We start from the raw sequence: 13,533 nt of genomic DNA on the forward strand, positions 1-13,533 counted from the left end.
CTGTGGCTAGGACTTCCAACACTATGTTGAACACCTGTGGTGAGAGAGGATATCCGTGTCACCGTCCTGACCTTAAGGGGAAAGCTCTCAGTTTTTTCTCCATCGAGGATGATATTAGCTGTAGGTCTTTCATATATGGCATTTATGATGTTGAGGTATTTTCCTTCTACCCCTACTTTCTTGAAGGTTTTTATCAAGATGGTGTATTTGGTCAAATGCTTTTTCTGCATCTATTGAGAGGATCATATGTTTCTTATACTTTCTTTTATTAAGGTGATATATCACATTGATTGTGATCATGGAAAAAATGAGACACACAAAAAAACTGTAAGACACACAGAAAACAAATAACAACATGGCAACCATAAGTTCATCCCTATCAGTAATTGCTTTAAATGTAAATGGATTAGTTTCCCCAATCAAAAGACATAGATTGGCAGAATACATTAAAAAAACATAATCCAATTGTTTCAATTTTTATTCTAGAGGATAGCATTGACGAAGAGAACATGCCAAAGATGATGTAGGAGGGCAATTGGTATCTCTTAAAGAAAGATCCTTTTGTTGGTATAAAAGGAGTGGGTAATATAAAAAATAAAAACTGGGGGCACAAAAGCACATGAAACAAGAGGAAATAAGGTTGTTATTTTAATTCTCAACCTAAAGCACTGAATCATGTCCTTCCTAAGACAAAATGTAGCAGAGCTGGCGATGACAGACACTAGCTGGGTTGTAAGGGGTGCCTTTGTCTGTTCTGAGTCATTTTCTGTGACCACAAAACTGGACAATTTTGATTGAGTGGATGTGTGATTTTTGGACAGAGAGGCAGGGATTACAATACAGGAGAGAGACATTAGGGGATCTTGGCATGGTTAATATGTGGCAACTATGGCTCAAAATATCTGGTATCTGATGTTCTTTAACAAAGATCTCAGAAGCCACATGCTCATATTTGACAATCTGTCTCTTAAAATTTTTCTGTGGATATAAAAGCAGTAAATGTTACTCAATAAATGACAGGTGCTTTCATTTCAGCTGGTTCAAGAAACATAGTTACCTTACACAAAGGACAATAGGATGATGACTTCTGTTGACTGCTTATAGATAGTGAGCTCCAGTTGAAAGTTATGAAAATAGAGAGTAGGCATGAAGTAAACAGAACATATTGCATTTAGACCTTCTGTGGGTTTTTTGATCCTGTACTAAGCTCTTCGTGACCCTTGGGATGTTCTTGCCCAAGAGGATTTCTGGTTGTCAGCTGCAGATATCATAAACATAAAGGCTTCCCAGGAAGTGGTGATCTGAAGGGTCTTTGCAGATATAATTGAGATAAAAATCTAAAAATGACAGCAGCTTGGATTAGGGTGGATTCTAAATCTAATAAAGCATTTCCTTATTAAAAACAGAAAAGTAGAAGACAGAGTCAGAGGGAAGAAGGCAATGTGAAGATGGAGACAGAGATCTGAGTTCTGCTGCCACAAGCCAAGGAAACTCCATACCCACCAGAAACTGGAAGAGGCAGGAAGGATTTTCCCTTAAAGCTTTTGGATGGATCATGACACTGTTGGTACTGTGATTTTGGATTCTTGGCCTCCAGAACCATGAGAATTGATTTCTACTGTTTTAAGACATCCAGTTTGTAGAACTTTGTTATGGCAGTCTTAGTAAACTAACAAATATTCTAGTATCTGGAATCTAGTTCTGTGCAAATAAATACCTAAATATGTGGAAGTAGCTTTGGAATTGGGAAATGGGTAGAGAATGAAAGAACTTTGAAAGGCATGGCAGGAAAAGCCTAGGTGGTATTGAAGAGACTGTTCGTGGAAATATGTTGCTTCTGGTGAGGTCTCAGAAATGAGGAACATATTATTGGAAAATGTAGGAAAAGAAATTTTCCTATGAGAGAGGAGAAACTCCACTGAATTATGCTTGGTTAGGTAGAAAGCAGAATTTGTAAACAATGTACTTGAATATTTTGCTGAGGAGATTTCCAAGCAAATTGTTTCTCCCTGCTGTTTATGGTAAACACCCTGGTTTCTCCATGCTGTTTAAAAGGTGAGAGGAAAGAGTTAAATTGAAGAAGGAATTGTTAAGTAAAAGGGAGCCAGCACTTGATGATTTGGAAATTTTTCAGTCTATTTAAGTTGCAAAAGATTTTAAGTGTGTTCTGGAAAAACAGCTGAGTGTGACTGAACACCTTTTGCTGAAGACATTAGATGTGTGACTAATGGATCCAATCAACTTCTCAGCAGAGTCCAGAAATAAAGATGAGGTTATGCAGCAAGTATCTGTGGAGAACCCTCTTTTCTGTTGTCATGGATACCCTAGGCATACATGGGAGATCCACAAGGTTTTTAAAAAGAGTGTTATACTACCCAAAACATTGCCAGCTTGACTTGGACACAACAAAGGAGGGACAAAATGAAGGAAGGCTGCAGACTTCTGTGATTCTAAAGGCAGGAAACAAGATGGCAGAGTTACTTGGCTGATAACATGTGTAATTCTTCAAGAAAAAGAAAGAATGACTATGAGGGCAAAGACATGGATATAGAGGCAGGGCCAGAGAGAGCAGGGCAATTCCTATGGACTCAGAGAACAGATCTCCAAGCCACAAAAGATTATTCCTGTGTACTGAAACCTAACAAAATTTACTTTGCTGGATTTCAAACTTTCTTGGGACTAGTAACTTTTTAATCCTTTCATGTTTTCTTTTTCAGAATGATAATGTATATTTGATGCCTTTAGCACAATTTTATTTTAAAGGTAGATAACCTGTTTTTTGGTTTTACAGGTCCACAGATGGAAAGAAATTTTCCCTACACATGGATTATAACCAGAGTCTCACCCATATCTGATTTAGATGAGATTTGGGGCTTTTGAATTGATATTTAGGTGAGATATGGTCTTGTGAAGATGGAAGCAGACATATGAGTTATGTTGCCACAAACAGAAAACAAAAATGCAAACAAAACAAAACAACAACAACAGCAACAACAAAACAAGAGCAATGAAAAGCTGGAAGAGGCAAGAAAGGATTTTCCCCAAGAGCCTTCAAAAGAAACATGGCCTTCTGGCACCTTAGTTTTTATTTCTGGCATGCAGAATGGTGAGACAATCGATTTTTGCTGTTTTAAACCATCCACTTCATTGTAATGTTATGGCAGTTCTAGGAAACTAACACATTAATATAGAGACACCTGCAATGCATGTGCGCGCTCTCTCTCTCTCTTCTCTGAAAATACACCCATTATTTTTCTTTACTCATTTGTTACCTTATCACAATGTTTGCAGCTGTAGTTTTTTAGATTATTATGCTTGCAAAGCTTTTCATTGATTTCTTAGATATTCCTATTGCATTTAATAACAATTTTAATATCAGTTTACCTTCTCTCTACTGATTTTTTTATATGTCAAAGTCAGTCATACATGAGGGCATTTTTTTTTTCTTTTCAGGTTATCTTATGCTCATTAATGCTGTCTTTCCCCAAATACATTGTTTTACATTTTGAATAGATTTGTTTAAGAATGTAACACTGTTCTCTGCCTAAAAATATGTGATTAATATACTAGGGGCACAAAACACCATTACAAGGTTTGCCAGAGTTACAGAGTCCCCCACCATGGAAGAAACATGGCCCTGGGAAACACACAGCTTGGAATTTGGGAGGTGTATGATTTGAGACTCCCTCCCACTATGTCCCAAGAGTTGCCGACTCTCTCTGACTTTCCTTTTCCTCCCTAGTAGAACAGTGGTCATAAGACCTTCCTCACATGGATTTTTCAAAGATTTGACATAACATAATGTCATTTATTATCAAAAGAATCAGGAATTCTGAGTGAGACAAATGCACAGAACTGATCTTTTGCGTGGATTAGTGTCAGTTAAAACTTGGCTTCCTGCTGCATGTAAACTTCCCGCTCAGTCACAGGGATATACTCAGACAGAAGGAGAAACACAACAAAGCTGATGAAGATGAAGATGACGACACCTGAGAGTTTCTTGTCAGGGTTGTATTCTCAATATCCTGGATCAGTCTGTATGAGCACCTCCTCTGGGATCATGTGTTTGGCCTGGAAGGAGTGAAGGGAGGGAGTTGGGAAATCAGCAGAGCCACAAGCCCTGAGTCTCATCCCCAGGCTACCCAAACTATGCTCACTCTGCATGAATTCCCAGTACTCACCATAGGCAGAACAAGAACCAGTGTAGTCCCAGGGGCTGTCATGAAGTCACCTGAGGTGGAGGAAATACAAGTGGCATCAACTATAACCAAAATGGAGACAACTTGAATATACAGTACCATTTCCCAATCTATCCAATCAATGGAAACATGCCTCCACATTTACTGCAACACATGCAGCAGAATGAGCCCTGTGCAGTGTGTACTGGGAAAAACTCCTGAAACCACATTGTCTGCCAATAAAGGAATAGGGTCCATGGACTTAGAAAAGTAATGAATAAATGTTGTTGTTGTTGTTGCTGTTGTTGCTGTTGTTGTTGTTGTTGTTGTTGTTGTTTACCTGCCTAGGGGCACCGTGGCTCAGTCACATAAGTGTCTGACCATGGCTCAGGTCATGATCCCAAGGTTCATGAGTTCAAGCCTGGCATTGGATTCAGATTCTGTGTCTCCCTCTCTCTCTCTCTCTGTTCCCTGACCTCTCTCTCTCTCTCAAAAATAAACATTTAAAAAATTTGAAAAACTGCCTAGCTATAAATAAATAAATATATACATGCATAAAAATAAAACAGCCTACCATATATGTAATGAAAGGATAATGTTCAGGGTAAGGAGTGAAATAAACAAGGAAAACAAATTATGTGCAAGTTGCCATGATTCACTCCTTGGTTCCTCCCAACTTTCTATTATTCCCATGCACCCTCAGCACTCACTTTTGAGACCACTGGAAGTTCATTACAGACTGGGTTATGAAAGTATGCACCATTTCCTGCTCTGCTGCTTCTGGGAGGGGGGGGGCAAGAGATGCAGGAAGGTGTGGGCACTGTGATAGGGAATGCATTCTGGGTGTCCTTGAGCCTGGTGTCCCTCGCAAACAGGTCATCGTGCACGATGCTTAGACTGAAGGAAAAACTTCACTCTCAGACAACTGAATGATGGACAACCCCACACCCCCAAACACAATTCTGCTCCCACTTCCACTCAATAACAAGATCTTTTCCATACCCCTACTATAACTGCCATCCAGGTTCCTTGGCTGGTACCTTAACCATTCCCACATAGCCAACCGTGGAAAGATTGTCTACCACACTTACTTTACTACATTTATAAGTTTATTCCCACAACAGGGACAATTATATAACCATAATTACCCTGTATAACAGAATAAGGATTGGTCAGTCTAATCACCATTTTCACAGGAAGACACTTTGTCACAGACTCAACCAAGGTAACAATCCTAATGAATTTTGGGATCTGAGAGAACACATAATCCAATTGCAGAACCCATGTTCTTAAACACTAGGCTGCACTGCTCTTTGGATCTCACAGGTGGATTGCTACAACATTGAGAACACCTGCATTACCACTCAATTCTGACACTATTGAATTCATACTGAACTGGGTGATCCACCCACAACAAAGCATTCACCTGTAATTGTTGACAGGGCTAGCGATGAAGGTCCGGGTGAAGGCATGAACAGAATCCTGAGACATTCATTCTACTTCAACAACAAAAAACAAATTACAACACCTCTTAGCATTCCACATGCTTTACACACTCACACAGCATTCCCAGTCATGGTCTGACTTGATATTCATTCGTGCTGGAGGGGACAATTGTTCTCTGGGAGTCAGAGTGTTCTGAATGGGGAAGGCAATCTGTTCCCCGTGACAGGGATCCGACTATGTGCTGGGACCAATGAATACCCCTCAAAACTTACAGGTTCAGAGCCCAAGTTCACAGAGTAAGGATCTAGGGTGAGAGCTATCAAAGTCCACAGACTGTGTCCCTAATGCCCAAGCTGTGTGGGGTAGACAGGCATATAGCTGGTTCAGACCAGGGTGGTTTGAAGACAGAGTGAGCACAGGAGAACACAGCAGGAATCGGGGAAGCTGGGAGAGTTCTGAGAGGGAGCCCAACCACCAAGGAAGGGGCAGTGGGGCAGCTGAGGAGGAGGTTCTACACACACTCACCTTCCTTGAACACTCCGTTGACAGAGAAGCAGAGCATCAAGTCCTAAAAGGGAAGAGCCCAGGTGCTAAGTCACCTACACTTCCTACCCACCTGTGGCTTTCTGAGGGCTACCCTTGGGAGGAAGCAGGTGCTCACCGTCTGGCACCATATGTCCACCACAAAGGAGCTGAGGTCATGCTGAGTTTTGGGCAGCACACAGAGGGAGTGCACAATGTCATGTTTTGTATGCTTCAGCAGCTGAACACGCAGGTTTATGGGGGGGGGTGGAGAAGCAAGTGAAGGTCAGGGGTTGCCACACCCAGGGTCCTATGATTAGCCCCTCACATCTCCTTCCCCTGCCCAATCTTCCCCTATTGCACACGCACAGGGGTCCTGGACCTTCTTCATGTTCCTGCTTTCCTTGAGGTACTTGCACAAGCTGCTTCTAGGGAGAGAAAGAGGAACAGGGAGTGGTGGTCTGGCCAGTGTGCATGCTTCCAGGAGCTTCCCTGTGTCTGCTGGGAGCCACAAAGCCCATGAACAGAGTCTGAGCTGTGCTACTCATGGGGCTGGCTCCTTGGGGTTGAAGGGAATGGTCAGGGAGAAGCAGGCCTCATCGTGGTAAGCACCAAGGAGACCCTGACGATCTCCAGAGTCATAGATCAAGTAGTACCTGTGGGGAAACAATGAGGACAGTCTCTCTCTGGGGTCTGGACCTCAAATGAGATTTCAAGACACAGTCAGCAGTCCTGAGCTTGAGTGGCCTCACCCATCCTAGCCCTCCACTTTCCCAGGTTCCCAGGAGTACTTACTGCTGCAGGAATTGCAGGACCAGACTCTTCAGCGCATCAGATCCAAAGAAGCTTCCCTGAAATCACAACAGCCCTCAGGACCACAGCTGATATCCCTTCCTCACACACCACCCAAAACCCGGCTTGATCTGCCCTCCTCACCTTGCAGGTTGGTAACCTCTTGTGGGCTGCAATACCAACGCTGGTTGGTGAAGGTGACTCCTGGCCATCCTGGGGAAAGGAAGAGGAAGTGAGTGTTGTTGACCAGGAGCGGATTATGGACAATCAGGAAAAGGATGGGCCCAGGAGACGGTGAGCCTCAGAGGTCAGATATGAAAGGGATATGCAGATTACATGGGCAAGGCTACATTTGGGATCACTGTCTTGGGGTGCTTGCTGCCTGTGGAGAACGTGGCTGAAGGATATCCGGAGCCCTTGTTGGGTTTCCACATAGATCTGCACATCCATGAGGTTTAAGGGTCATGAAAATTGTAACTTCTTCAAGACTTAAATGGCCTCTGGGCAGGTTTGGGGTGACATCAGTGCCAGTAGAGGACTCAATGATCAAAGAATACACCTACCAGGCACAATAACTTGGAAAACAGTTCCAGGATGGAGCTGCAGAAATCCAGAAAAAACAGAAAAGTCAGTGAAGGTTTGCAGGTGTCCTTCATCATGGGAGCAAGCACACTTACACCTGACACATGGCCAGTACGTCCCACCTACACCGCAGTGCCCCAGGCTTGCAGGGCCCTTGGCACCTCCCTTGTGGGCTGACTTAGAGGAAAAGCACACACTCTCTCTCCCCATCCTTCTCATTCCTTTCCTCTGCCTGACCCCCTCCTCCCTCCCGTTCCCCCTGGGTGGCTCCCACCTAGATTATCCTGACTCCCATCTCCAGATTCACCAGAAGCAACATTTGGATCCCAGGGTCCAGGGCTGCCTTCCCCTCCCTGCCTCCCTTCTTTCCTCTAGGCCCCCACTGAATACTCCAGAGAGAAGAGGGAATGGGGTGAAAGCCCAGGGTTATGGTACCTCACTAGGGGCCCAGCATTCTGCAGGACCATGACACCCCCAGGGATGGCCCAGAATGCTGGGGCACGGAGGTGAGTGAGGCATGACCCAGGAGACAGGGAGGGAGAGGAATGGGGATGAGGACAGAAGAAGGAGTGAAGGAAGGAGGGGAGAGGTGAGAGAGACAGGGGAGTAGAGACAAAGGAGGAAGAGAAAGCAAAGCAAAGGGAAAAGAATGAAGCTTTACCATGGTGGTGGGGCCAAGGAGGAAGAGAAAAGAAGGGGGAAATGTCTCCCCAGCTGCAGCGCATTCCTTCATCTGCCCTGGCTGGCCCTGACATCCGAGGTAGGTGTTGGGCTGGGGGCCCTTTGGATGCTGGTTGAAACTTTGTCACTTGTGTGAGCTCAGTCTGAGCTGGGCATGGGGAATGGGGCAGCCACAGGGGCAGAAGACCTTCCCCAGAAGGAGTAGAGGATCAATCCCCAGGTCAACATGGGGCTGAAGGTCTGTGGTCCCCCCTCTTATGATCACCACCTTCCCTCCTGATTGCCCCAGTGCACACGTGCCTGTCCCACTCGGTTCCTTGCCTGAGGCATTATACCCATTGTCAGGCTACCCAGGGCTCCACTGAAGGAACAGTCTGGATGATGTGACGTGTGGGGGTGGGGTGGGAAGGGGGTGGTGCCTCTGAGAGGCCTGTCCTTTGTCCTTCATCTCCTCAAGCTCCTCTCCTCTCTGCCTTCCATTCCTGCCTGAGGAAGCCCTCTGCTCCCTGGCAGTCTCCCATTTCTGGCCCCCTGACTCAGGGAACCCTGGTTTCTCTCAAGGAGGGCCCAGCTCCTGGCATTGGGTCAGAGGAACAGATGTCATGATGGCAGCCCCCCAGGACCTCAGCCCTCAGCGTGGGCAGGAAAGCCACCATGGCTGCCTGGAATTGACGGGAAGAGGGGGGATACATTTGGTTCAAGGAAAGGAGGGTCCCTCTCAGAACAAGGGAAGGAATCCCTGTCTAAGCAGGGAGGCAGGACTGCCTGTCTCAGCATGAGGCCCTGGCCTGGATGGAGGACCCTTGTCAGTCCAGGTCACAGCATGTGGTGCACAGTAGTCACTCTGGTCCTAGTGAGGAAGGGGAACCCTGATTCGTGGATCACACTTTGGGGAGGGCATGCTAGAGAAGGCTGGGTGTAGATAGCCAGCAAACAGACCTCAGACCAAACAGGTGAGAGGGTCAGAGGAAGGAACGGAGACCCCTAAGCACAGGCGAGGGACAGAGAGAGAAGAGCATAGGGCCTCTGTTCCTCGCAGAGGAACAGGGATGCTGTCCCCTCCAAGCAGGCACCGTCAGGCATAGTTCAGAGTCCCACAGGGTGACGGAGAGTATAACTGACCTTATGTTGGTTGATTTATTGGGAAAGGTGGTGCACAAGGGGCTTCTGTTTGCACTCATGTCTTCTCGCTGCAGTCTTTTGCCCTTGTCCAACTCCCCTGCAGACTTCAGGGGAGTAATTATTGGAAGGAAATGCAAGGATCAGAGAAAGATGGCCAGGATGACCCTGCACCCCCGGCCCTTTATTTTTCCAACAAATCCACTTCCCTGACTCTCGCCACCACCCCATGAGCACTCTCACCTTCTTTTTAAAGAAAGATCTGGGTACCACACCTTACCTCACTGTTGGAGAGGTTCAAGTCCTTGATGCTGGAGGCATTCTGCATAGTGTTGGATAGGCCATCCATCTGGTAGGGTTTCTTGTCGCTCAGGTTCGAGGGCAAAAGCTATGATGAGGAAAGTGTTAGAGTGAGGACCCCAACAGGGGTTATCTGACACCAATCTGCCTCTTCTACCTAATCTCCCACCTTTGCCATCAATCCCAGCACTGGGCCTGAGTTCTCACCTTGAACATGTTCTTTTCATGAGTCTGCCGGGAGGCAGCCATGCTGTTTCTAGGATTTGGTACCATTTCAATATCTCGGGTGACCATGTCTCCGAGAAGCCGAGGGGAGGGAATCACAAGGCTGAGATAGGCCCAGCTGGTTACAGCTTCAGGTTACCCTCCCCACATTACCATCCCCAAGTCTCCTTTCCAGACAGGCTTCTCTGCTCTTACCTGCCCTAGAACTACTTCTGTAGACATACCAGGGGCAAAGCGGACTTTCTGGATGTTAAAAGATTGCTAGGAGACTACACATCTTTTGTTTGTGGTCAACTGCAGAGTTAGAGATGGGGTCAGTGTCTCTGAGTCTGAGGTAGAGATGGGGGATGGAGGCAATAGGTGTGGGAAGAAGATATGGGTCTGGATATAGATTCACAGCTGGTCTTGGGTCTGCATTACCTTTATCTGATCCACATTTTCTGGCTTCAGCTCCTTCTTCACAGGCTGGGGTGCATCAGAGGGGTGGACAAAGATAGATATCTGTAGGGAACCCAAGAGGGGCTGAGTAAGCACCAGGAAATCTGATCCTTGGGATCAAGCAAGACCTTGCCCCTGTCCTGCCATCTTGCCCCTAACTAGCCCTGGCCATGCCCTTGACACACACCATTTCATTATTCTCATTCCAGATCTTGCCGTTGACACTCTTCAATGCGAAGGCACTGCTGGCATTCTCAACAAAGAACTGGGCCTGCATTTTCTCATAGTGAAACTGTAGGGTGAATGGCAAAAGAAAGAATATGAGACCCAAGCCACTGCTCATTTGCCCTGTTTCTTCCCATCTGCCTCACTGTCTTCTCTTACTTGCACTGGGGTGAAGGGGACACTGCATTGTTTCTGAATCAGATTCAGCAGCCACTTCTCATCATATCTGATGCCAAATGGAATCTAAGAGTAAGAAATGGGAGAAGAGATGGGAGAAGAGATTGACACAATGGAACCCAGGGTTAAGATAAAACTCAAGCATGTCTTCCTTTCACACCTTTTGTGTGTGTGGGGGGGGGGGGGGGTTCTTCAAAATAATTTCTTATGATAGGACAATATCCATTATTGTGAACTTTTGTACCAGTCATGGATTTCCTAAATAACCTTTCTTTCCATTCAAACACTTTCTTCAAATAATCAACTTAAGATATTTAGCATGAACTTCCTTATATAAAGTTCCAAGTGATCCTTGCTCAAGGAAGGATGCCTTAGTCTGTCTCTCCAACAGAGACCCTGGAGACTCGACCCCCTCCCACACTCAGCTTGAGCTAAACTGAGACTTCCAGGGTGGAGCTGCTACTTCTCCTTGGCTGTAGTTTCCTCTGTTCTTAGACAACCTACCCAATTCTCCCTTTAGTCAATCTGTTCCCTTTACATTGCTTCTCTGAGTCTGCCCTTACCTGATCTAAGATGCTAACTCCTAGTAATAAAAAGACGGATTACCCACTCCTCTCCCCCAGAAAAGTACCTAGCATCTCTATATGAGTCCAGCATAATTCCCTCTGTTCACCTCCTTCTGCACACTGGGTTCATTTTGCCAGGACACTCACTGTGATCTTGAACCAGCTCCTGGAGGTCTCATCCTGCCTCTCCCCCTCCATTCTTGTCTCTGGACCCTTTTGCTCTCCCTCCATGTTAGCTTGCATTTGGTCTTGCATCTGAAAACTGCCTCTCCAATGACAGGATGGAATGGCATAGGGGGCACTGTGGGGAAGTGGAGAGAAGGAAGTAATCCACACATGCTTGGAAAGTCTTCTATTACACATTCGCCCCACTGTACAATAAAGTTTGCTCAACCATTAACCTGATTCCATCATCCTGCACTCTTCCAGGTTGAAGAAGAGAACAGCATCTTCAGCTACAGGGCTATGTATTCCACTGGCTGGTACATTTCAGCTATGGTGACTGGTCACTTACTATCTTCCTCGGGTGCTCATGCAACTGTCATTTGTTGCTGGATCTCCATCTTGCTGCTGGTGGGATGAAGAATCAATGCCAGAACGGACATGCCCAGACCAATTGTTATACCTCCTTCGGTAAATACCCGAGCATCTTGCTCTTCTTTGTAAGGAGTTACCTGTGTTATTATGCCCTGAAATTGAGAATAACACATCAATGGTTCCAATATCACAAAAGGTTCCGGGGAAACATCATGGCTAATGAAGAAATATCACTGACTTTATCGTCTAAAATGAAATTCAGCACAGTGCTAAATAAGGTTGAAAGACTTCTCTGGGGCTCCACTGCCCGGGAGATGAGAAGTGGGGAGCATTCACAGCCAAGGAGAAAAAAAAAAGCACAGAGGAAAGGGTTTGGGCCTAGGGTTTAACCTGTGATGTCAGCCCTTGCTCTGCCCTTTGCAGGCTAGGTGACCAGGGACAAGTTGCTTATCATCTCTAACTCACAATTCCCTTCTCTGCCCTAGGGGGATAACCAAATCAATGCTGAAAGTTTGGTGCTATGGTTCACAGGTCAAAGGTGAGTTCCCACCTGAAAAAAGAATTAGAGAAGTGAAAGTTACATCTGATGAAAATATCCAGAAAAACTTAGAGAGACATAATATGGAGAATACCAAAAGAGAGGGGGAGAGAATTAAAGGAGATGTCCCCAGAATGAAAGAGAGGGAAATGCGGAGAAGTGGCATTTGATGGAATCTTGCTTGAGAAGTTTCCCAAAGTAACAGGATAATCAAGTCAGTATAACAATACTAATAGGAGACAAAGTATGCTTTAAGAAAAAACATTCCTAAAGAAAAGATGTACATTTCACAGTGATGTTAATGTAGCACAAACTGAGAAAATTTGTGACTGGAGGAATCAAACTAAAAGAAATATTAAAGGTTCTCCTTCAGGGAGAAGAAATAGGATCCCAGATGGAGGCACACAGATGCAGGAAAGAAAGACTAATGGCATTTGTGAATATGTAGGCAAGTCTAAATGAGTATTGACTATATAGCACCATGACACTAATTTCTTCTAGGGGTTTACATATACATAGAATTAAAATTCATGGCAATACATCGGGAGAGGGTGAGAGGAATCAAAGTGTCCCAAAGTTCCTTCATTGTCTGAAGAGCTTTAAAGAAGTAATCCACATCACACTGTGAAAAGGAAAACAAAAATTACATTATAGTCAGAAAGGTAAACACTACAAGAATGGCTAAGGGATGTTTAATTGTCTAGCCAAATGAGGTAACAATCTAATACTAAAAACAAACAAACAAACAAACAAACAAACAAAAAACAGTATTAAGTCATTTCAAAGAAAGGAGAGGAAAAGGACAGGCAAACCATAAGAGACTTTTAAATACTGATGGCGGGTGGGGGAGAGGGGAAAATGGGTGATGGGCACTGAGGAGGGCACCTGTTGGGATGAACACTGGGTGTTGTATGGAAACCAACTTGACAACAAATTATATAAAAAATTAAAATAAATTAAATAAAATATTGACATAAAAATACATGTGCAGTCAATATGGCATACAAAAAACAAGTTATATATATATATATATATATATATATATATATATATATATATATATTTACATTAAAAGTTTCAGACTGGATATTCCAAACAGAAACACAGATATTATGAGACTGGAAGGAAAACATTCCATCAAATGCTCCTTGAAAGAAACATCTGCAAAATTTAATGATCTAGAAAATTTGGAAAAAAAAAAAAACTT

At 44.6% G+C, this 13,533-nt stretch overlaps 1 protein-coding gene across 1 annotated transcript; it reads right to left on the reverse strand.

Moving 5' to 3' along the window:
* Nucleotides 1–4,884: 4,884 nt before the first annotated feature.
* Nucleotides 4,885–12,948, reverse strand: LOC145713739 (nuclear RNA export factor 3-like). The gene is given in 17 exon segments (XM_081792605.1): nucleotides 4,885–4,954; nucleotides 4,956–5,075; nucleotides 5,605–5,677; nucleotides 6,150–6,192; nucleotides 6,286–6,403; nucleotides 6,518–6,578; nucleotides 6,699–6,802; nucleotides 6,942–6,997; nucleotides 7,083–7,151; nucleotides 7,502–7,538; nucleotides 9,324–9,427; nucleotides 9,601–9,708; nucleotides 10,266–10,346; nucleotides 10,471–10,575; nucleotides 10,668–10,751; nucleotides 11,399–11,552; nucleotides 11,766–12,948. Coding segments are annotated over 17 exon segments (1,407 nt in total). The 5' UTR covers nucleotides 11,786–12,948.
* Between the last annotated feature and the right edge of the window lie 585 nt (nucleotides 12,949–13,533).

Source organism: Panthera onca, chromosome X (assembly GCF_046562875.1).
Source record: "Panthera onca isolate mPanOnc1 chromosome X, mPanOnc1 haplotype 2, whole genome shotgun sequence".
In the NCBI taxonomy this organism is placed as follows: Eukaryota; Metazoa; Chordata; class Mammalia; order Carnivora; family Felidae; genus Panthera; species Panthera onca.